Here is a 23,426-nt window from a genome sequence, read left to right on the forward strand (position 1 = left end):
AGTTGGCAAAATGCTTCAAAAGGCCGAAATTCGGACCTTAAGTGAAAATGTTAAAAAGAGTAAAGTTGGCCAAAGCCACCAAAGGTCCGAAGTTTGGCAAACCATGCCCAACTGCCGAAAATCGCGACTTAGAGGAAAATCGTGATTTCTTCAAAAGTTTGAAAATCAGCAAAAGGGTCAAAGTGCCGCACTTCGCAAAACCCTCCAAAGCTTCGAAATTCGCCATGCAAGGGTGCAGTGCGTGGAAGGTAAAAGTTTAAAAAACTCTTCAAATTGCCGAGGGCGCATTGTGAAGAGAGGTGTGTGAAAATGAAGCCCACAAAACCCTCCAAGGCTCCGAAATTCGCATAATGAGGGATAAACGTCAAAAATCCAAAGTTTACAAACTACCTTAAGAACCCGAAGTTAGGGTAAGGTGCGTAAAAAAATGAAATTTGCAAACTCCTCCCAATCGCCGAAAATCGCGATTTCTTCAGAAGTTTGAAAGGGCAGCTCGAAAACCCGAAGTTTGCATTATAGGAGAAGATCGCGTTTTTCATAAAACTCCCGATATCCGCAAACTCCCGAAAATCGTGACCTAGAGGGATAAGTGAAGAGTGTTTAGAGTTCGCAAAGACTCCCCAGATTGCGCGGTGAATAATTTGAAAAACCCCTCCGTTTGCTAAAAGTTCGCATAGGGTAAAATCGCCCAAGTTTGAAGCCGTAAAAGAGAAAACGCACAAGGTAAAATCATGCTGAAATAAATCGCCAAAATTGCCAAGGTAATCAAATTGCTAAGTCTGAGTGTAAAATTGCATGTTCTTTTCAAACCATAGGCGCCGAAAATAGGAAGTTAACCGTTAAAATTCAAAATTGCAGATTTCCCCCATTCAAATTTACAAGTTGTGCAAATTCACGCCTTTCATTTTCGCCAGGTAAGTGTGCTTCACCTCTCTTAAAATTGTTTGAAATATTTGCAAAATTGGATAGACGCGTGTGCAAAATTGATTAAAATGATTAAGTCTTGAAAATCGCATCTTTTTTCCGTTTATAGGGCGTCATGCAAAGCAATTGAAATCAGAATTTACTCCTAAGAATCAGCTAGAAAATGCATTTTCAGACTTAGGAAAATTTCTCAAGCTTTATCCATTTTGAAAATTGATCCTAACAAGTGCCTAAGTATAAATCCGTGATCAAAAAGCTTCATAAATATTTATGTTTAAATCAATCAAGCTTTTAGCTAACAATATCATGTTGTTCCTTCAATTCGGTTTTTGAATTGATCCTTGTATGCTGGCATATTCTTTATCTAACCCGCTTGACTTCCTTTATATCTCCTCGTAATCCGCATCCGGCTATGCAGGATAAATGCCTAAATCGGCAGTAGAATCATCAAAGACACCTGCTACAGCCAAGACATCGCGAGCATCCAAATCAGATATCCCTCGCAAAGTCGAAAGGATGAAGTATCAATATCAGAGAGGGGGATTGAGGGAGTCAAAAGTTCAGAGTATCTGGGACAGTGTCGGTGATACTGACTTGGGCCATATTGGTATCCAAGATTTTAGGAACCGAGTCTTCTCCCCTAGTGCCTATGGTAGGCCTAGGCAAATGATGGAAAGTGGCATCGCCCAAGCGGCAAGATTTCCCCTAACGGTGCAAAACTATGAGTTAGTAGTAGAGGTTGCCCGACATTACCAGCCAGGTTCCAGATTGGTGCTCCTCGAGGACATGGTCCTCGCTAACTTCACTCCTGAGGCCATTGGCGACGCAATTGACATTCCCTTCCCAAACAACCCTATAGCAACAACTATGGACGAAGCATAGGGGGTGTATGATATGAACCCCGCAAGGTGCAGAACACTAATGAATGAAGAGTGGTACAAGGAGAGAAGACCTCCAAGCGTCGGGATTGGGAAAAAGACCCCTAGAAGCGACTTTCACAACGGGCATGGGGACATGGTCACATTGCTCAGCAGGATTATGGGACTTCCCCAATCCAACTACTTTGAAGAATGGATGTTTTACTTCACAGAACAGGTCTTCGCTGGGAAATCCAAGTTTGACTAGGCCGAGATCATAAGTGACAACATCCACACTCAGCTGATCGAGTTGAGACAAAGAAGTACTTCACTATGACCTCCTATTTGGTCTACATGTTCGCCAAAAACCAGCCACTGCCAAGTTTGATCATGAAGGGCGAAATTGGGAATGGACTTGATCAGGTAAAAGTATATATTGTTACCCATAGCTACACTATTAGGATATAGCTCAAAGAGAAAAGAACAGCCCGGCCTATGTCATTGGTCAATATGAGCGCGTCAACGATGCCTTCACAATGTGCCTAGTCAGGCTAATGCAGGGAGGATTACACATAAGGCTCTCAGAGCAAGCCACTATTCTAGTATAGAGATATGGTGCCTGGTTCATCCAGTTCCCAAGGTTCTCCTACATCCGGATAGTTGGCTTTGATGGTGCCCCTCTCCGAATTCCACGGTACCCAACCGACAAGATAGTTCTTATGGAGGTCGCAAGGCAATCACGTCCGGCAGGCAACTTACTCAGGAACAGGAAGCAGACTGGATTCGCATCCCCCATGATATTGGCATTTTCAAAGAGTGGTACGGGACCATCACCATGAAGAATGACACAAGAGAAAACATTGATAAAGAACACAATGCATGCGAGGCAATTTTGAAAGACATGCAAGAACTCGGCAAGACGATCCTCCGATCAATGGTCTCAGGATGGCGAAATGACCTGTCCGATGATGTGATATAGCCGGACTGGGAGGAAAGACTAGGAACGGATAGGATCACCTATTCCGCTAGGGACCTGAGTTTTGCTGGTCAATTCCATTCAGACATGTTGTGCTTCGAGCGTAATCGTTCCAGCTAGAAAGACAGTTTGAAGCACGTAGACCAATACCTTGAGGGCATGCAATATAAAATTCGTCATCCTCCTATGCCTCCATTCAGTTTGCTATTCCAATTGTGCCTCAGGTTCCAGGAATATGTTCGTAAAGAACGTGCAGCAAGTCAAGACCTTTGGCAAGAATATTTGCATGGTGAGGATGAATTCCTGGAAAAGGGATGTGAAGCTGAAAAAGAAAAAGTGCTCTCCTAAAGTGCTTTTTCTTTTGAATTTTGAAAAGTGCACTTTTTGGCCAAAGGGTCATATTTGACTTCCAAGTCAACTAAATTTAAACTTTATGTGTGTGCACCTTTTTGGATTATTCTAAATAAGTTTTAATTACCTTTTTTGGTAGTTATTGCTCCCTTTGGCTAGTTGCTGATATTTACCCTCCATTTATGGGTATGGGTACTCTTTTGTAAGGATGAATCTGGGCCACTTGTTTAGATTAGATCTTGGCCATTCATCCATTTTTGAGGCCTATTTAAGGGGACTGGTTTTCCCTCATTTTGTAAGAAGTTTGTGGATTGTTGCTGAAGCTCTGGCGAAATTTACAGGATTTAATGCAAAGTTAAGACTGTTTCAAGTTTCCTTGTGAGTGCATGGTCTCCTTCTTCATTAATTTAGAATTTTCAGTTATGTTTCTTTCATTTATATAGCATTTTCTAGATAAACATCTGATAGAATCCTCGCTGTTCATACCATTAGGGGATGACTAATTGTCTTTTCTTCTGTATGGTTAATCTGAACATTTCATATGCTTAGTTCGGTTATTGAATGCTCACTGAATGAATGTTAAAGTTCTGATGTTGTATTTAGTAGCATGAAAACTCAATTTTCCCTTGAAGATCGCACTAGATTGATGCAAGTATTGTGCTTAAATGGCTGGTAATGCTTAGTCTAGTTATTTGGAGGTGTCTGTCTATTTTCTGAATATGCTATCCTAGTTAAATAACTTAGACTTTTTGTACCTCTCTCTCTCTATCCCTCTTTTTTCCTTTTTTTACCAAGAAGAATCCGTAGTCTTGCTGAAAATAGTATCATGCAACCGAAATCAATCGATAAACGAGACTATTAAAGTTTCAGGGAACTCATCCAGCAATTGCCTATTTTACCGTAAGTCCCCTTGTGCTCCCAGAAAATCACATCAACCACTGAGTAATCCCACAGTCAAGACCTGACAAACGAAACCTTGAGGTCGTCCCCTTTGATCAAACGTGAGAAACAGCATTAGGGATTTCCTTATCTCAAGAGAGGATAGGATACTTAGTGAGTACATTCTATTCTGCGTTGGCCGTATGGAGTTTGCAGCAATGCGACTTTAGACACGTCAACAGAGCCCCAGAGGAAGAAAGAATCGAACCTCCATCCAACCACATGCAAGCCCCAAAAATAGATAACCTAGTCTCGAAGCTCACCTCCGCCACAAATCTGAGAACAACTACATCAAACAAGAAAGCATGCCACGAAAGGTAGGACAAACATAGTAGAGGGACAACCAAAAGAAGTTGCACCCATGAAAAAATCTTTAGACGAACTAAAAAAACCCTAGGCGCCCCGATGCAAGTAGAAAACACTTGGAAAATACCCATGAATTTGTTAAAAAATCATTCAAAAACTAGAAAAAAAAAGGCACACGGCCTTGCAGATTAAAAACACACCGTCGCGCGCAATGAAAAAAACCAAAAGACCCACGATTTTAATAAAAATTATCAAAAAAACAGGGCTCAAAAAGATCAAACAATTTTTAGCTCAGAAAACCAATGTTTTCTAGCTCAAGAAGCCCAAGAGAAAAAAAATGTGATTTGCAGATGAAACAAACCCTCGATTTTAAGCAGCACAAGACGTGATTTTTAGAGAAAAACAGCCACGATTTCTAGCAAAAAAATCTGCACAATTTTTAGCAAAGAAATAACCCACAAATTTATTTTTTTATTTTAAATTGCCCAAAAATCTTTGTACACTTTCATACAGAAAACTTATGAAGAATCCTCTATCGCATTGTACAATTTGTCACTGTCGCGGTCTATGGAATTGACACGCTCACTGATCTTGAGGTTTTGCAAACCTAACCTTTGATACCACAAAATGATAAAAATAGAGAATGACTGAAATATTCAATATTAAACCAAGGAGCAAAAGTCTCCTTAAATAAGAGATTACGAAAGATCTTTCCATAATGGAAACAATCAACAACTAAGAAAAGAAAACTTAACTGAAGAATAAAAGAATGTTTCTAAAAACTGTCCTAATAACATAATTGACCATTATAAACTAAATATAACAATATTATTTTAATAGTCATACCCAAAATCTTTAGTGCAAAAGACCAAACTCTATTCCAAGACATCCTCTACCAGCCAACAAAAAAAAAGTTTTCCCATTGCAAGGGAGAGTGATGGTAGCAAGAAAGAACTCAGAAGAAGAAATATTTGTTTCTTGTACAAGGAAACCTAGGAGTCTAGCCACCGATGAAAGAATAAAGAAGTGAAGGAAGGATTAGAAGTCACAAAAGGAGAGGCAAAAAAAGAGAAGATGGAACAAGAGGAAAGTTAGTACTTGAGTTGCACTGAATATGATGAGTTAAAGGCAGATGAATGCATGAACTTCTCCAATAATGAGGAGAATGCTACTAAACAAGAGGATTGTCAAATCGCCCTTCTAGACATTTAAATAAAGGAACATGCTAATTTTCAACCTACAGAAAATTTCAAATCAGCAACTATTGGTAAACAATTTTACAATAACTATGGTTTCAAAATTGGAGGTATGAAGTGTCTTGATGATTGTATGTTTGGGCATAGTGCTTTCATGCCATCTCTTTAGAAAGTTTGCAAGGAAACACAGAAAGAGGAATCCAGTCTTGAAGGTTATGTTGCTTCTACAAATGAGGATTAAGCTAATTTTTCAATTGCATCTACAAGTGAGTATATCGGTCTTCATAACAGTGCTAAAATAATGCCGATTTGGACTTTACTAAAACAGCAACTATTGATAAGTCATATGAAGGTATGGACGTTTTTGATGATTCATTGATGGAGTATAATGTTGTCCTACCATCTATTCAAAGCAATTTCAATGCAACACTTAGAGAGGTAGCTTATTCTAGAAGTACAAATGAGAAAAAAATCAGAAATTTGGTTGTGTGAAGGGCCATATCCCTTAGCTGATTTTTATCAAGGCCTAGTGAATTACAAGTTTTGAAGAACCGATTGTTGGTCACAGAAGAAAAGGTTTTGCAAACCTTAACACATTTTGATAGCACACACCAATTCATTGAAGACCTCCTTTGAAAGGCTCAAGTAGCAGAGAGACAAAAAGGTTTAAAGGTTGGAGCCACTTTTATCAAATCTGCAAACTATTAGATGTGCTTTAGAAATAATGAAATCAAATTACTTACATTTGCTTTCAGACAGACCATGCCATCAATTTTGCAGAAGAGACTTATAGAGCATTCACAGAAAGGAGAAAGAAGTTCATGAGCTTAAGCTTGAGTTAAGTTTTATTCACTATTTGCTCTAGAAAGCAGAAAATAGGTCACTTGTTGCAGCCACATCAAAAACAAGAATATGATACAAGGACTATGGAGGTCAAACAAGGAATTGAATGAATTAACGAACTCCAAAAGGACTGCCATTTGGAGTCAAGCTACCCTTGGAGATATCAAGAAGGATTTGTGAGTGATGAAAAATTGCTCAATGATTTCAGTAGCCCCAATACCATGGAGATTCAACACGATGATAGCACTCTGGAAAAGCATCAAGAGTGCAATTTCATTGGGCTTGGTAAGTAAATTTTGCATGATAATACATCTAATTTTTATGCAAAATTATCCATAGATTAACTAATTTATGAGAAACCCCCTTATTCAAGAAACAGATAACAACAGCATTATTCAGCATACACCCCTGTTTAGTAGCTATCATTAACTGTGTAAGCATTGTGAATCAATTGTAGTAGTCAGAAGAAAGGACAAGAGTGAAGAGTAATTGTGATAGTTCAATAGTAATTGGGAAGAATTCAGAACAGAGTACAAGAAGAACAAGCTCCTAAACAGAAAGATGGGTGGAGATATCACTCGCAGGGAGCCATCAAATCATGCATTGCAATTGACAGATGAGGATTGCCTACCCTTTTTTGAAAAAGCAAGTTGGATACACTATTTCCTGAGGCTGACAGATTACAATGAGGCAATGACCCGACAATTTGCATGAACATTAACATAGCCATAGTCAAGGTATTGAGAGTTGGTGCTTCGGAAGCTGCAATTGCAGAAGTTTCAGGGTTGCCCTTGACAAGGAAGAATTTCCAGTTGCAGCCAATTCAGTGGTTGCTCAAGCTGAGTTTGCAAGGCCAGGAGAAAGGTTTGACTTGTTGTCACAAGGTACTAAATGTCTATCTCTACCCTAGTTATGGGTGGTCATCGTTGTGCACATCATCAAGTATTTAACATGTGACAATAGACAATCCTTGCTTTACACAATGCATTTCAAATTGTTGATTCATTTGCATCATAATAGACTAGTTAATGTTCCAAACTATCTATATAATATGCTAAAGAGGATATCAGTTCAACATAGAAGAAAAGGGAATCAATCATCCCTGTCCCACCATTGTCTAGTAGTTCTATTAATCAAAATAAGTTTGACTACTCAACTTTTAAATGTCTCCCAGGAAGACTCTTGTGCACGTAATGACATTAACGATAAACCTTTGAGGCCTCCTAAATGAAGTTAGGGCATGTGAAGACATTAACCCACCTGAGGGTGATGAGCCACCTAAGGAGAATGCACCACCAGAGGAAGAAGTAGAAGAAAATGTACCTTCTCCACCTGCAACCTCACCTACCTGCAACCTCACCTACCTGCAACCCTCATGAGTAGATAGACACAAAAGTACAAGAAGATCAGCTCGTAGCTTCTAGGAAGCAACCCATAGCATTAGAGCCAGAAAACCTTGTTTCCCAAGAAAAACCCTTTGTCTCAGAGCCACGAAAAAGAAAAAATACCTCTTCTTCCTCCTTGGCTAGAAAGAAACCAAAAAGAAATAAGCAGCCAAGGCAGCACTCACATCGCCTCAATGCAAGAGAAGACAAATGCCTTCTAGACAAAAGGATGTTTTTGATGTTGAAACAAACCCAGAGAGGGAGAACATGTTTGAAGATAGCAAGCAAGAAGCAAATAAACAGACAGAAAACATACAACAATTGTATATAGAATCAAGCCTAGAACGAGATTCTGAGGAAGATATGTACACAACAAAGAAAAAGGTTGAACCTCCCCATAGCCTTGGGTAGCAAAAGGAACCGACTTCCCATGTTGAGTCCAAGGAAGGCATACGAATGAGGGATGAAAGGGATGTGTTTTTGAAGAGAGAAGAAGAAAATAGTGAGTTACGAAAAGCACTCCAAAGAATCAAGGAATTGGAGGAGCGGTTAAAAGAATACCAGCAAAAAGAGTTGGGATTGGAGGCTAAAGTTAAGGATTTGGAGAGTCAAATGCAGGTTTGTCAACAACAAGGAACAGGACTGGATCAGTTGGCACAATTGGCCATTAATTAGGATAAATAAGAAAGCACCAACCCCTGTTCAAATGAGTGACCCTCCTGTGGAACTCCCAATTCCAACAACATTAACTCTTGGATTACCATTGTGCAATAAAATGGAGGAGATTGCTCAAATGAAACGAGAATGGGATAAAGAAAGAAAAGACATCAAAGTAAAACGCAAAAAATGAAATTGCAAAAAGAACTTGGAAATTATGAAATTGATGGTTGGAATTGAGAAGATAGTTGATATGACAACTCAGCTCATGAGTTGTGGACCTCCTGCTAGAGTTTATGCTAAATTTCTACAAGATAGATTTCTAAGTTTCCAGTTTAATCAATTAATAATTGATCTTCCCAATTCCTTAATCACACCAAGATCATTTCTATCTACCTACCTCAGAGCCAACCTTGAGATGCAAGATCAGCTTTGTGAATTCTATTTGCATGACTTGGCCATTCCTTACAACGCTACATGGAATCCATTGATGTTTGTAGGAGATGTTCAGATTAAGGAACTTGCATCATTTATTAGAAATGAACATCAAAGGAATCTACTACCATGAGAGGGAGAAGTCAGTTACCCTCAAAGTCAGGGTAGAGGCTAGGGATCCAAATAATGCGGTAGAAGAATGGATTATGCTTATCAATAACCCAAGGGTACAAAGTAAAATCCTAAATTGGAGAGAAGAAGATTACAAAAAATTCAAGAAATTGGTTTCAGGACCAAGCAGAGAAGCACTAGGATTTTCTCATGGTAAATGGAATGAGCTCACACAAGAGCTAAAGAAAAAGGAACCTCACTCCATCTTCAACTACATAGCATCAACTTCTAGAGAAAAATGGTACATCAGGGCATCTCTTGACACTGAAATCACTTGGCTCTCACTCACATTCCATCCTCCTCTTCTCCTATACCCAATTCCTCATTGGTCAAGAGCAAAGGTTGCCGATGCAACAACGAAAAGGGGAAGATGGGAGAAAACATCTAAACAAAAAGGATTCTGTCTAAAATGGGGTGAAGGAGTGACTAACCCAATGGATTACAAGCTTACAGCATTGCAATATAGCCTAATACCTTGATTTGCTTGAGGACAAGCAAGATGTTTAGTTAGGGGATGTGATGAGTCCCATAATTGTCATTAATTCCTTGCTTTAACTTAAATTTTCCATGACATTCCTCATGTTCTTATGACAATATCTGGAATTTTAATACCTATTTTAAGTAATTAAAGTATAATGGATGATGTATATGTCACATTGACAAATAAATGTGATTTTGTGGATGTTTATGGAATGTTATAGGTTTTGATGTTGGTAATGATAGTTAATATGATAAGATGCTTTTGAAGAACTAACTTGCAGCAGCAAAGCTCAACAATCAACCCACAACCAAAGGTTAGTTACCCACAACACGTCCATCCTCTGCACTCGTGGAGGTAGCGCTCATAAAAGCAGCGGTCATGGAGCAGCAGCCAAAGAATGTCAAATGGATCTTGCCATCTTTTATCGATGTTGTTAATAAAGAATAATTGCAATCATAGAACAAGGAGAGATTTATGGCACGACAGAACATGGTTCATAATCATGTTGCCTTGTTCTTGCATGTCTTCAGCTTTAATGGTGCATGAGTTCAAAGATGATTGTGACACTCTCAGTTCCATTTAATTAGGTCTTTATTGTTGTTTATGGAAGAATAAGTCTTCTCTCTATGATCATCGGAGCTGTCCTTACTTGGGCTCATCATGCTCTACTCGCGGGGAAGGAGGGACAAGCAGTTTATGCTTTAGTACCCACCGTTTCACTGGCTCTAGTACTCATTGGGCTCTAGGGAATGGAGTATTCTCAAGCACCTTAACATTTGTTAGGGTAGTTGTTTAGAGTCTAAAAACAATCCAACTCTCAAGATTTTCGGATCCTATCAAAGTTGATGGGAGTTACAAGTTAGTAGTTATCCAAAGTTACCAAGATTTCCAATTAGTCATTAGATTATGTTGTAGTATCTTTGTCGATCAACAAGTCTATCATCAGTTTTATGTATCCCTTTTGAATCTACAATAAATGATGAATGTTGATAATGAAGCTTTGAGTTGAAGATTGAATATCTCAGTTACCGGTTCGGGTTCGGATTCGCGGATTCGGCAAAAAAAAAAAATTCTTGGGTACGGGTACGGGTTCCGTATATATATATATATATATGTTCAATATATACAATCCATACAAAAATAAAATATACAATTTGACTTTCCATACATAAATCATAAATCCATAATTATTAATTGCCAATGCCAATAAATATTCATATATCGCAAATGTAATCAGTAAACTAATAACTAAAGTCTAATATCATATTCATAATTTGCAAAAAAGATAATATTCAAGTTTCAAGTCTTTTTTAAAAAGTCATAAAGGGGCGAATTAGAGTTTTATTATAAAAAAACTATTTTAAAAAGTCTTTTTTTATTGTTTTTTTGACCCATGGCCCTATTTTTTGGAAACCACGTGCCTGGGTTCACGCGGGTCCTCCTGGGTTCACCTGGGTCCTCCTGGGTTCGACCTGGGTTCCACCCGGGTCCTTCCCAGGTGGTCGAGTTCCTTGTGGGTCCTGCAATGCAGGACCCACAGGGAACCCGACCACCTGGGAAGGACCCGAGAGGAACCCAAGGAGAACCCGGGGAGAACCAGGACCATGCAGGACCCACAGGGAACCCGACCACCTGGGAAGGACCCGAGAGGAACCCAAGGAGAACCCGGGGAGAACCAGGACCGGGCAAGAACCAGAACCCGAACCCAAGCCAAAAGGGGAAGAACCGGTAACTTAGGTGAATATTGATAGTTGAGGATGCAGGACCCACAGGGAACCCAACCACCTGGGAAGGACCCGAGAGGAACCCAAGGAGAACCCGGGGAGAACCAGGACCGGGCAAGAACCAGAACCCGAACCCAAGCCAAAAGGGGAAGAACCGGTAACTTAGGTGAATATTGATAGTTGAGGTTATAGCACTCAAGCAAGGACCACTTGAAGTATTGTAATTCTCTTAGTAGCATAGATTATTGTTGTTAATGATAGTTAGATTTGTTCATGAATTGGTAGGATAAATTATCTCTATTCTATATGATATTGATGTGGGTTTGAATCTTTCAATTATTTGAGATTGGAGCACTAACTATGTATTTCTCTTTTGAGATGTCATATATGTGCTGAACTTGTAAATTGTCTGATGAGGATTCGGATTGGTAGGCCTTGTTGATAGCCACCATTATTATATTCATATGCTGATTGCAATGAGAAAAGGATTTTTGGGGATACAGTTCTTCAGTTGAATCTTAACAGTAAATTATGGTGCATGAGAAGTTCTGTTCACTTTCAGTGGAGTTTTAGTAATGATGTTGTTCATGACACCATGTATGACTCGGTATCACTTTTAGTGGGAGCTGTAAGTAGTTACATAACGCGTTCTATCTTCTTTGTTTCGATATTTTGATTCTAAAATGTTGTTGTTATAGTGTTTAATCAGCCATGGACAATCTTTGATTACATGATGGATGATCTTTTGCAATGGTTGTTGATGTCATGTGGAGCTCTTGGATTCTGCCTTCAGATTGTAGTGAAAGTTTGACATCTTCGGTTCTATTGACAAAGGATGTGCAGTTGTATCTTCTTGGTTTGGAGATTGTGGTTTTACTCTTCCCTTTGAGAGCTCTTGGTGTTGAGTTCTTTGATCATGTTGGGGCCATGGAGGATCTTCAATTGGAAGATGGTTATCACGATGCCTAGACAGCTTGGTTACACAATTCAGTGGGAGCTTTGGCAGTCATGCGGATTCATCATTTGACGATGGATGGTTATCTTCATTTGGTTTGGAGATGGTGACATCTTGGTTTTCCATGGAGGACTTATGAGTCTTTAGTGAGGTGTCGGTTTAGGATATGTTCTTTGGAGCATATGATCTTCCTTTGAGGAGATATTCGATCATGATGTCATGATATGTTCCTAATCATATTATTGGAACTTTGACAATGGTCTTGTTGGTTCTCTTTGGATTTGAGTATTAATCATTTGCTTGGAGCTTCATGATTTTGCAAGGTTGCATTTAAAGTTGGCATGGATTGATTGGTGGATGCTCATGGAGACTAGAGAAACTTGGATGAGGCTATGAGATCTCATGTTTTTTGGGATCGAGTGTTGAGATTGGTATTCTTTGATGAGGGTTTCAGCAAAAAGACCAAGGATCCTACACCTAGTTATAGATGTGAATCCATTATGGACCTGAAGAGAAGATGATCATTCATTATAAGCTTTGATTGCTTGGTGTTGCATGCTCATGACAATCATATTTCCAACTCTTGGTCTACTTAGCAAGAGAATGATCTAAGAGATAGATCTAAGAGATATCGCCCGCCTAGTTATTAGATGCATTCTTTATTTTGTATCTTGTCTTCTCATGTGAACTAGTCTTGAATATAATAGTTTTGAGGACTTGTTGAGAAAAAGATGCATGGTTTTATGAATTTCCATTTTTCTGCTTGTTGGTCTTGAGCTACGGATCTAGTTCTGAGGACTTATTTGGATAAGGTATAGAATATAGTTTGTGGCTTTGGGCATATTCCCTTTATTGTGGGAATGGTTGATCTGTTTGATCTACCTTCAAAATGAGAGGTTTACAATTTGTTTCATTTGATTTGAACATTAGATGTTGATATACTTTCACTTTGGGAATGGTGAAGGAGATCTTACATTACACGGCTTGGTACATGTTAGTGTGAAAAAAGGATATGATTTGACTTGAAGGTTCTCTCTTTGATCTTGTTCTTCTTCCTAGATGTATGTATTAACATGGTTGAGTGTGAATAACTTGGGAGAGCTATGGAGACTAGTGCTAGGAGAGGTATTGCATGTTTTTTGGTTGCAAGATTTGCAAATCACTGTATGTTTCCTTGACACTATGTGACAAAGGAATTAGCCACATCCTCTATGTGAAGTACTATAGATAGACTTGATATGCTTTGATCTATTTTCAGATTTGACATTACTCGTGCAATGGGAGTTTTTGGGTATATGTCTAATTATCAGTGTTCCACGGGCGTTGGGGACGGGGGGACGCGGGGACGTGTTTCCGGGACGGGGGGACCAAGGGCCTAATTTGGGGACGGCGGGGGGACGGCAGCGGAGGGGTGGCGGGGTGGTGGTGCTCATATACTTATACATATACATATAGTGCTTGAAAAACTAGTTTTGAAAAGATGTATAACAGTATAACAGTATAAGAATTAGATTTCAAATGAAACTATAGGAAATACCAAGATTACTTAGATTAGTAATACTAATTGCTAAATGCTAAATAAAATTTGACAAATGAAATTGTCAAATTGGAGATTTCTCATTTCTATCATATGAATATCGAAAAAGGAAAACAAAAGTACGAATATTTGATGCCATTGCAAAGTCTATAATAATAAAGATGATTACACGATTCATCATTGCAATGAGTAGCCAAATACAAATACCGAAATACGTGTAGCAATAGCATTACAAAAGAGACTAGAGTCAAAGACAAAATGACAAAACTCAAAATGTAGCTAATGGAGGCCTCTAATCATCTACGAACTCCTCCTCACTGGAACTGCTAGACTCCTGAAGATCAAGGTCCCTCAAGCTCACACCAACTAGCCCTGCATCTAAAGTGGTAGGATCATCCTCATCAATCTGTGAAGGCTCCTCTGGCTCTACATCCCATCGTGCCGCTGGACTCTCCTTGTACACAAGTGTCTTGCGGTCCATGAGACGCAAAGCACTGTGTACAGCCACAAGCTTCTCTGCTCTCTTAGAGGTAAGTTTGTTCCTCTTAAGAGAGTGGATGAAGCTATATGTAGACCAGTTCCTCTCAACAGCTGAAGAACTGGAAACCTGGGATAGCAGACGGATGGCTAGAGTGGTGGTCAAAGATTTTGGGCCATGACAATTCCACCATAAAAGTGGGTCCTCCTGTGCCATAGTGTCTATATCCATCTTTGCCACATCTGAATAACCTCTAAGAGTGGCAAATCTTCCCCACTCAGTGCGCATTGTGTCGGAATCTCTGGAATCAAACATCTTCTCTATGCACCTAAAGAAACCCACCTTCACCTCATCATCCTGAATCGGTGTCAGTCTACCTAGTCTAGCCTTGTACCACTTAGGATTCAAGGCAAAGGCAGCCATATGCAAAGGAGTGTTCAACTTGTCCCATCTACGCTAAATGATAGGCTGGATTTGCTCATTGTAGAATGTTAAAGAGGGGTCCTTCACTTGCACAGCAACCCTCATCTGGTCAAGCATAGAGTCAATGCACTCATACACCTCTCCAAGGTTAGGTGCATCCCCATCCCCATATCTGATCACCTGGAATACTGGAGAAATGATGGAGACAACGTAATTCGCATCAGTCCAAAACACATCACTCTTCACTATCTCCTTCACCCTTCTCCCTTGCTCTTTCTTGGCCTCGGCCCACCTATTCCACTCATTAGTCATAACCATGAGTTGCAATGCCTCTTGCAACTCAATCATTCTCTCCAAGAGAATGAAATAGGATGCATATCTAGTCTCAACTGGTTTCAAGAACTCCTTCTTCGCGAAGGTCCTGAAGAGTGCATGTGAAGCGTGGTGGTTGCAAATAAACATCTGCACATCTCTCGCATCGGTGACCACTCCTCTAATCCAGTCTATCTTCCCCATGTCCTTGAGTGCATTGTTCATGGCATGCACACAACATGGGGTCCACCAAATGTGTCTATAGGCTGCCTCAACGAGTCTCCCTGCTGCTCTACACACATGGGCTGCATTTGTCACTACTTGGACCACATTTTGTGGCCCAACCTCCTCAATAGCCTCCCTGAGGACCTGAAACTGGAAATCAACATCTTTACGATGCCCTATACAATCAACTGCTCTAAGGAAGTATGGACCCTCTGCACATGTGACCATGACGTTGATGAGTGGACGATGGCTAATGTTCGTCCACCCATCCATAACTATGTTGCACCCCGATGCCACCCAACATGCCTTCATCTTCTCCATCAAAATATTGATCTTGGAATAGCATTTATCCAAGATCGAGGTCCTCATTTTCATCTCCCCTGGTGGCACACAAGATGGTCCTCCCTTAGCCACCATAGCCATCATCTCCCTATAATAAGGAGACCATGTAACATGAAATGGAATACCATTGGCAAAGAAGAACTTGCCAATGGATTCATCTATCTCATCTCTAAGCTGCACATTAAACATATCAACAATGGGGTTGCTCTGTGGTGTCTGCAACCTACGTTTCCCAGCCCTAGCGACAGTAGAAGTGGAAGTGGATGGAAATCCAAACATCATTCCTCCCGTCTGCGAAGCATGAGAAGTATGTGGCACATTCTGGTTGCCCTGAAGTGCTGCCCTAGCAGACAAAGTAGTAGGCATTGAAATATTTGTGTCATCTGGAACCCCCCAAAGCCTGTTAAACTCAATTATGTACTGTATATTTTTGGCTTCCTCCAAAAACTTACAATGTTTCACGCCTTTTCCTCTCCAAAACAGAAAGTGTGCATTCACCCTACTCATGCTACCGAACCATTCTGTGTCACAAATATTGCACTTCCACTTCCTTGTTCCCCCACTTGAATGTGATGTGCCTTGTACTGATATTCATGAAGCAAACTGTTTTAGAGGAGACTTAGGATCAAAATGACCCCTAGCATATGGTGCCAACAACTCTGAAGGGCAACCTGTATTAGCTGGTGCACTCGCCATAGAACTAGATTGGGCTCCAGGATCAGCCCCATGGTCACCCCCCTCATTTTCAGGTTCATATTCTGAATCATTCTCACTATGAGAATGGATTTCCATGTCATCTTCACTCATGCCTTGGGAGCTCATTGTGAAATTGACACTGCATTTCACAAAATAAAAATAAAAATAAAATCAGCCTAGTTTAACAATATATTTTTAAATTTTTTTCCTATTCATCTCAAAATGAGATTTGATGTTGAATCTTGATCAAGATTCAACATCAAATCTCATTTTGAGTCATCATTTTGCTCTCAAGATTCAACATCAAATCTCATTTTGAGTCTTGAGATGAATAGGGAAAAAAAATCCAAAAATGACATAGAACAATGAAAATCAGAAAATAAAACAAAAAAAAAAAAAAAAAAAAGTTGAAAAACCCTACCTTTTGCTTGAAAAAGCTCTCCAAAATGTAGAAGAATCTTCTTCTTCCTCTTTTTCTTGCTTCTAGCAGCTCCTATCACGCTTGCAATCACTTTTCTCACCCCTTCAATCACTCTTCTTCAAGTTTTTCCTCCTCTTCAGCTTGCTGGAAAAAAAATCAGTTTTCCAAAATGAGAGTGAAGTCTAAAAGAAACATGCTTTTGTGTTGTTTTGGGGGGTAGGGTGGGGCCCACATCCAATTAGGGTTACCCCTTAACCCCCCCAAAAGGCACATGTTTTTTAAAAATTGCTTTTTCCAGGTGCTTTTGATGTGGGAACGCGGGAGACGCCCAGACGTCTCCCAGGAGACGTATCCACGTCTCCCTGGGAGACGCGAAGACGCGAAGACGTCTCCACGTCCCGACGGCATTTGGGTGGCGGTGGCGGGACGGCGGGGGACGTCGCGTCCCCGTCCCCCCATCCCCGAGACATTTCTAACGGGGGGACACGTCCCCGTGGAAAGTAATTATCCTCTTTGATATCTTGGTTTGCTAATTATTGATGTGATAATGAGTTTGCATGTTTCAATGTTTGGTTCTACAAGTTATGCAGTTGTGTGGGCTGATCACCTATTCAATTGCAATGGGGTGACTCGGATGTGAACTGTCTATATCCACGAGATTGGTTTAGTGTGTAATGTCCCCTATTTGGGTCCCAAAGATTTTTGCCTAAATTCTTAAATTGCAAGAAACTTCTTTCTATTTTGGTGATTAGTGTTGACAATTTTCTAAGGATTATATTGCCAAACAAGATTCAGATATAGAATGAATGTTATTTTAGATCTACAATATCATCTAAATGGAATAATATAACTACACTGTAATATATTAGATATCAATCTGCAAGTTTAGATAGATATTGATCTTATAGATATATGGATGCACTACTATGATGTCCGGCTTGGTCGGGGTTCTAATGATATTGATTTGATATTAATTACAGCAATTATAACTTCAAGTGAGTAGCGAGTATTACCGCTGTATGCTAGTATTTAAATATAACTGTACATTGTTCTGGAAGTAAGATGATGGTGCGATGTTACCAGATATCTCTTCTTATGTATATATGCGAAGTATCTGTTATTGATCGATCTGATTCATATCTGATGGGTATCGTCTTAAGTGGTGATGATCCACGATGGCTGTTTTTATAAATTCCCAAAATTGATCCCTAAATGGAATGAGCTCGATTTCCTTATATATCTTGTTAGATGAAGGGAACGCACCCCTTGATCTGTGATGAGACACACCTTCTCCTTCCAACATTCCTTTTCATAGTGCTAATGATTATTTGTCCTCTCTCAAACATTTCCTTAGAGCATAACGTAATCTCCTTAATTGTCGCTAATATTTTACATTTACCAATATAGACTAATCGTTAGTCTCTTTACTCTAATGAATCTTGACTTAACCGATATCCTTGAATTTGCATATCGATCTTCATAGCGATAATGTTATTTGGGATTGACTGAGTCTTCCGTTCTGCTCATACTGTTTCTTATCCGTCAGATACTTACCCCGTAAAAACTTAAGTCAAACCTTTTTGTATTAATATTATGCATCAACCCTTGTTAACATATCACAGTAGTATGTATCTATCACCAATAGCCTCAATACTCCAGCTACTAACGATACTCAGCAGTCTCACTTGAACCGTCTATAATATGACAATTGCTATTATTAGGTGTTAGCATAGGCTAACGTTGATCCCGATAGTCTCTATTAATTTAATTATTCATAATAAACAACGGTGTGGAGTCTTTGACTGCGCTATGGTTTTTACTCCTAACGATTCTTGGATTATAACTTTATGCTTGAAGATATAGATCGCTATCTTCTTAAGGACATAGTGTTAATGTAGACTTTGTTAGTTGTTCTTGTAAGTGGTCATTTGTGCATTGGTGGATATAAAGAGACTTGATTGGAGATTTAGAGTTGATATGTTGATGGCATGAAGTTCTATCTATGTCGGTATATCTTGGTTTGAGGTATAGTTAGCTTGGATGAATTTCAATTTGTTGTGGTTGTTGTTCCAGGTGGTATAAGGCAGATACTCAGAGTCTTTGTCATCATTTGGATTTGATGCTTATGTTCATGTACAGATTGGTGCAGGTTTCAGTGACAATTGATATGATTCACCTTGGCATGTTCCTTTTCTTTCATATGTGGCATGTTGGAGGATGTGAGGAGTTTTTTTGCCTGATAGAGGTTACCATGGTTGCTTTTGTAGGTATCTTGTTGGATCATGAGAGCATAGTGAAGATTCAAATGATAAATGAATGTTTAAGAGATATTTTTCACTTGTTTATGATTCCTATGGGTGTATTTACAATATAAAATGTCAAGTGGGAGAATGTTAGGATTAAGGTGCCATCTACCTTGCAAACCCTATGACATGGTTCCAACATCCTTGGAAAGTATCCTAAGGCACTTAGGGTGTATTGGAAAAATATTTTGTAATATTTATTCTCGCTATTGTTTATAATGCATTCACATAAGGGGTTGATGGGTTTCAAAAGCACTAGTAAAGGTGGGTTGTGAACACAATTATTTAATATTGTTTTTCCCACATGTGGACACCTAAAATGAGATAATTAATGACTTAGGAAGTGGACAAATGAGTGACCTTTGGACTTTTCCAAGTGGAGGCTTGGAAGAGGCAACAAGTGTGTCTTGGTATTCTGCCATAATTACATTTAATGTAATGTTAATCTTGCAAGTTTGGGTGCCCAAGTTGGATGGAAAGTATTGGAGCCAAAACCGGTGTCCTTTTAGCTTCCATCGAGGCATTCCAAGGGTTGTGGTCGTTTTGGAGCTCATGCCATTCTATAAATACAGCTCTTTGGATGTAGAAAAAATGAAGAACAGTTGAATGGAGTTATTTTGCAGGAACAAGGATAGGTGGGAGGCATAAGGAGGTTGTTCATGAATCACAGGTACACAAGTGCTGCTACGTTTGAGAAAAAGAGGAGAATGGAAGTGAATGTATTGTAATCACATTTATTGTTGATAATACACACTTGGCCTCTCTTCTTGGTGGAGTTTTTTCCCACAAGGGTTTATCCAGGTAAATTTTGTGTTATGTGGTGTTCTTATGTTGCTGATTTATATCTAATTGCTGCTATCTTATGGTGATGTTATTCTTTATTCTTTGCTGTTATAAGTTCACATATGATAGGGTTATCAAACATGATATGTACGCTGATTTTTGACATCATTAAGAAAAAGGATCTAAGAATGGTTTTCTACATTAAGGCAACTTAATATTCAGATTTTCATGTTGTAATTGTCCAAGCCTTGTATCTCATCCATTGATCTTCACAATCTTTGGTATTGAAACTGTTTACCAACAGTCTATCTTACATTCAAATATCTATGTCACAACCAAATATCAGTTTTCACTTTGACCAATAGGAACTTGAGTTCATCATCTGTGCTTGGTAGTTGTCGACAATCTGATGCTTGCACCCAGAACTTTAAAAAGTCAAATTTGTTATATCCCTTTATGCAAAACCCCTTTTAAATCTTGTAGTGTGTATGGTTCTAAATTCTATTAATTTCAAGTGAGTAAATCTCAGGGAGCTTCCTGAAAGATCCCTGATGGATCCCTTTTACTAATCTGCTGTAATTTTTTATTAATTTAAATTGATTTTTCCTGCTTATTAATATTTTCTTTCAGAAATAGACAGAAGTTGCAGAAGGGTTGGATTCTTTTTGTATTTTGATGATTTTTCAACAAGTAATAAATGAAGTACAAGTACATGAACAAAGTACTGAAAATGAAGTTCATACACAGCCAAAACAAATTCGATTCAAGGCAGATTTCTGAATATAAAATCAAATATTTGACCAGACGAAGATTTCAAAAAATTTCAGGAAGATTACAATCATGAATAATCCCAACCTGAATGCTGAAAGAGTAACATAACCAGGAATGAAGCTGAAGCAAGATTCCAGCCCACCAAGTGCTGCACGTGGGAAAGAAAGTGGCTACCAGGTACAGCCGTACGGCTGCCAAGTACACCCAACTGGTTAGAAACCCCAAACCCCACGCTAAACTCTGTCAGAATCGCTGAACCTCCAGAAAGAATGTCGTACAATCTCCAAGATGCTAATAGCTGCAAGCAAATCCAAACCACTGTATTGGGGGCTACGTCCCAAACAGGCAAGGCATTGGGGTTGGCGTCCCAGATGCTGAAAAGCTCTTCCAGAGCCAAATCTCAAATCCAAGATGTAAATTGTGTAAAAGATAATGAGAATTAGGTCTCAACTTCCTTATAACACCTTCCCACTTAGCTCGAACCCTAAAAGTGTCTCAATGGGGCGTTTAGGGTTAAAATGTTATATTTCTCATTTTAAGTTGCCAAGTGCCTAGAAAATGACCCTTTTTCAAATATAAAGAAATCCGTTCACCAAAAGGGTCTGAGACAAAAGAGAAATATTTAGAAAAGTCCAAGACCTTTCCAACGAGCTATTACACCAAGGGATACGCATCCAGATGAGACCAAAAACCCCTTATTACTCCAAAATGGCTATAAACATAGCCTTATTTAAATAATAAACGCTAACTTAGGAAATATTAAAAATATAACCCAAATAGCTGCAAACTGCACAAATGACACCACAAACCAGAAAGTCAACCTGCCACTTGTCTAGGACTGAAGTCGGAAATCAAGGATCCACTGGCAGTCTCATCCCTAAAATCTAGGGATGCTCCTAGAAACTAGGAAACAAACCCAAATCCTCTGAAACTGAACCCAAAAAATAATCTCAAGGAGACCCAACCCTGGGTATGGTCATAACCCCCTAAATAGTAGGGATATCCTCCATAAATGTAGGAACTGTCTCCTAAAAATAAGGAACTGCTCCAAACTGATCAACTACTGCCAGAACACCAAGTCTCAGACACTGTATAACCACACTGAGTCTCTATCCATCGCTGTCAGCCTACAAGACCCCATAATAAGCTGACTCACATGTCTCTGCTAGACAGAGCTAAAGAGGGGACATGACACTTCCTCGTATTATTTGAAAAACAGTTCCACCATACACAAATTCATTTTGTGCTGTCCTAAAAAGGATAACTAAAACACTAACTCGGATTAGCTTATATTCATTTTAATTCAGGAAACGTTGACAAAACTAATTTGAAGACACAATTAACTTTTGGAAACTCTTCTACAATACTACATTGAGTAAACTTCAACATAAGACTAAAAAAATCATATAACTGTTTTTCAGATGCAACTTTTGTTCAGTTCATGTAACTATCACACTCTTTGGTGTACTATAAGAAGCATTGTTTTAGACAACAATAGAAGACATAAAGGAGAAGGGACCTACTGTTCTGCAAGTCGCTGAGCTCGTTCCTCTGTTTTCGCCCAGGGGCCCGTCTCTGCACAGAACTGGAAAGCTTTGTTCTCTGTCTTACTCCCACCCACCATATGAGAATGCTCAAATTTGCTATTACTGTACTCCTTTTCACTTAATTTACTTAATGCTACTTCATTCACCATTGCATTTTTCTTCAACTCTCTTCCTACTTCCCCTGTTTTAACGCCGCGCTCCGCCTTTGCCATGAGCCCAACCTTTGCATTCAAATCAAGAGAATCCTTAACAAGTTCTCTCATATTGTCCCTGCTAACCCTAAAGCCGGGTTTCATACTAAAATCTTCATCACTTACAGTATCTGTCATCTTCCCATTCATTTTTTTTAGAGTCTTCATATTCAACTCTTTAAAACGTGCTCTACTCTGAAAATCTACCAATTCCGTTTTTTGTTTTCTCTTTGCCTTCAAACTAATTCCCTCGGATTTCGCTTCCAAACGAGCACTTCCATACACACCTGTCTCCTTCTGCTCAGATTTCTTGTACAAATTAACATTCTTTTCTGCAATTAATTCCTTGTGTTGTTCTTCTTCGCCGCTTTTATTCACCTCCCGACTACGCCTGACATCGTCCATTACTTTAATGTAATCCTCAAAAGCGGCTTCGAATGGAGAATCCTCTGCGGAAAAATCTAGTTTCGCATTATCTCTCGTCTTGGATTCTATGTTTCTAAAATCCGAAATCTCTTTTCTACGGAGCCTTTTAACAGGTGGAGAATTGCGTGGACTCCCCTTGACGTTAAGCAAACGCTTAATTTTTTCGGCATCTACATTGATTGTACTGCAACATACTTTACCAGAGGAAAGGCGTGACGAATTGATACGTTTACTGAAATCTGAGTTTCTTATCCAAACTGTAAACAATACGGGATTCGAACTCGCGACCGTAGACATTGTAATTCAATGCCGCGCACTTGCGATTCCAAGCGATTTCTCCAAACAAACAAAAAAAATTGCTGTTTTGACCAGATGAGAAGAGGATGTGTTGGAAATGTAAGGAAACATTAGAATTCCAAAACCAAAGAAATGGGAGCAGATAGTAACGCAGATCCTGATCACATTATGTATGCCGACGAGATCCGGAGCTACTTACACGGTGTTTACCTAATCTCTCTCTTTTCGATTAATTGAATTTTTTAAACACTTCATATCCATAGATTATCAAACTTCTAAAAATTTGCAAAATGAAGTGTATGGAATTTTTAGCAAATGTCATTTAGTGGCCATTGTTGTTGCTAGTATTTAATCTCATACAAAATGGTGTTGTTAAAAAACTTTCAGATTTACAAATTATAGTGTTTTTTTGTCTGATTTTTTGTGGTTTTATAGTAATGGGGATGTAGATCATAAAGATTTAGCTACTAAAAA

At 39.1% G+C, this 23,426-nt stretch overlaps 1 protein-coding gene across 9 annotated transcripts in view; it reads right to left on the reverse strand.

Moving 5' to 3' along the window:
* The window catches only part of LOC131064013 (pentatricopeptide repeat-containing protein At5g67570, chloroplastic), a 123,296-nt gene extending 100,092 nt beyond the window's left edge, over positions 1-23,204 (reverse strand). For all 9 annotated transcript variants that reach the window (XR_009359357.1, XR_009359359.1, XR_009359358.1 and 6 more), the window contains exon 1: positions 22,015-23,204. Coding sequence is in view for 4 of the 9 variants with exons in the window: in XM_057998030.2 (XP_057854013.1) it covers positions 22,015-22,952 (938 nt within the window). In the remaining 5 variants the exon portion in view is untranslated. The remainder of the gene's footprint in view (positions 1-22,014) is intronic.
* Between the last annotated feature and the right edge of the window lie 222 nt (positions 23,205-23,426).

Source organism: Cryptomeria japonica, chromosome 11 (genome assembly GCF_030272615.1).
Source record: "Cryptomeria japonica chromosome 11, Sugi_1.0, whole genome shotgun sequence".
In the NCBI taxonomy this organism is placed as follows: Eukaryota; Viridiplantae; Streptophyta; class Pinopsida; order Cupressales; family Cupressaceae; genus Cryptomeria; species Cryptomeria japonica.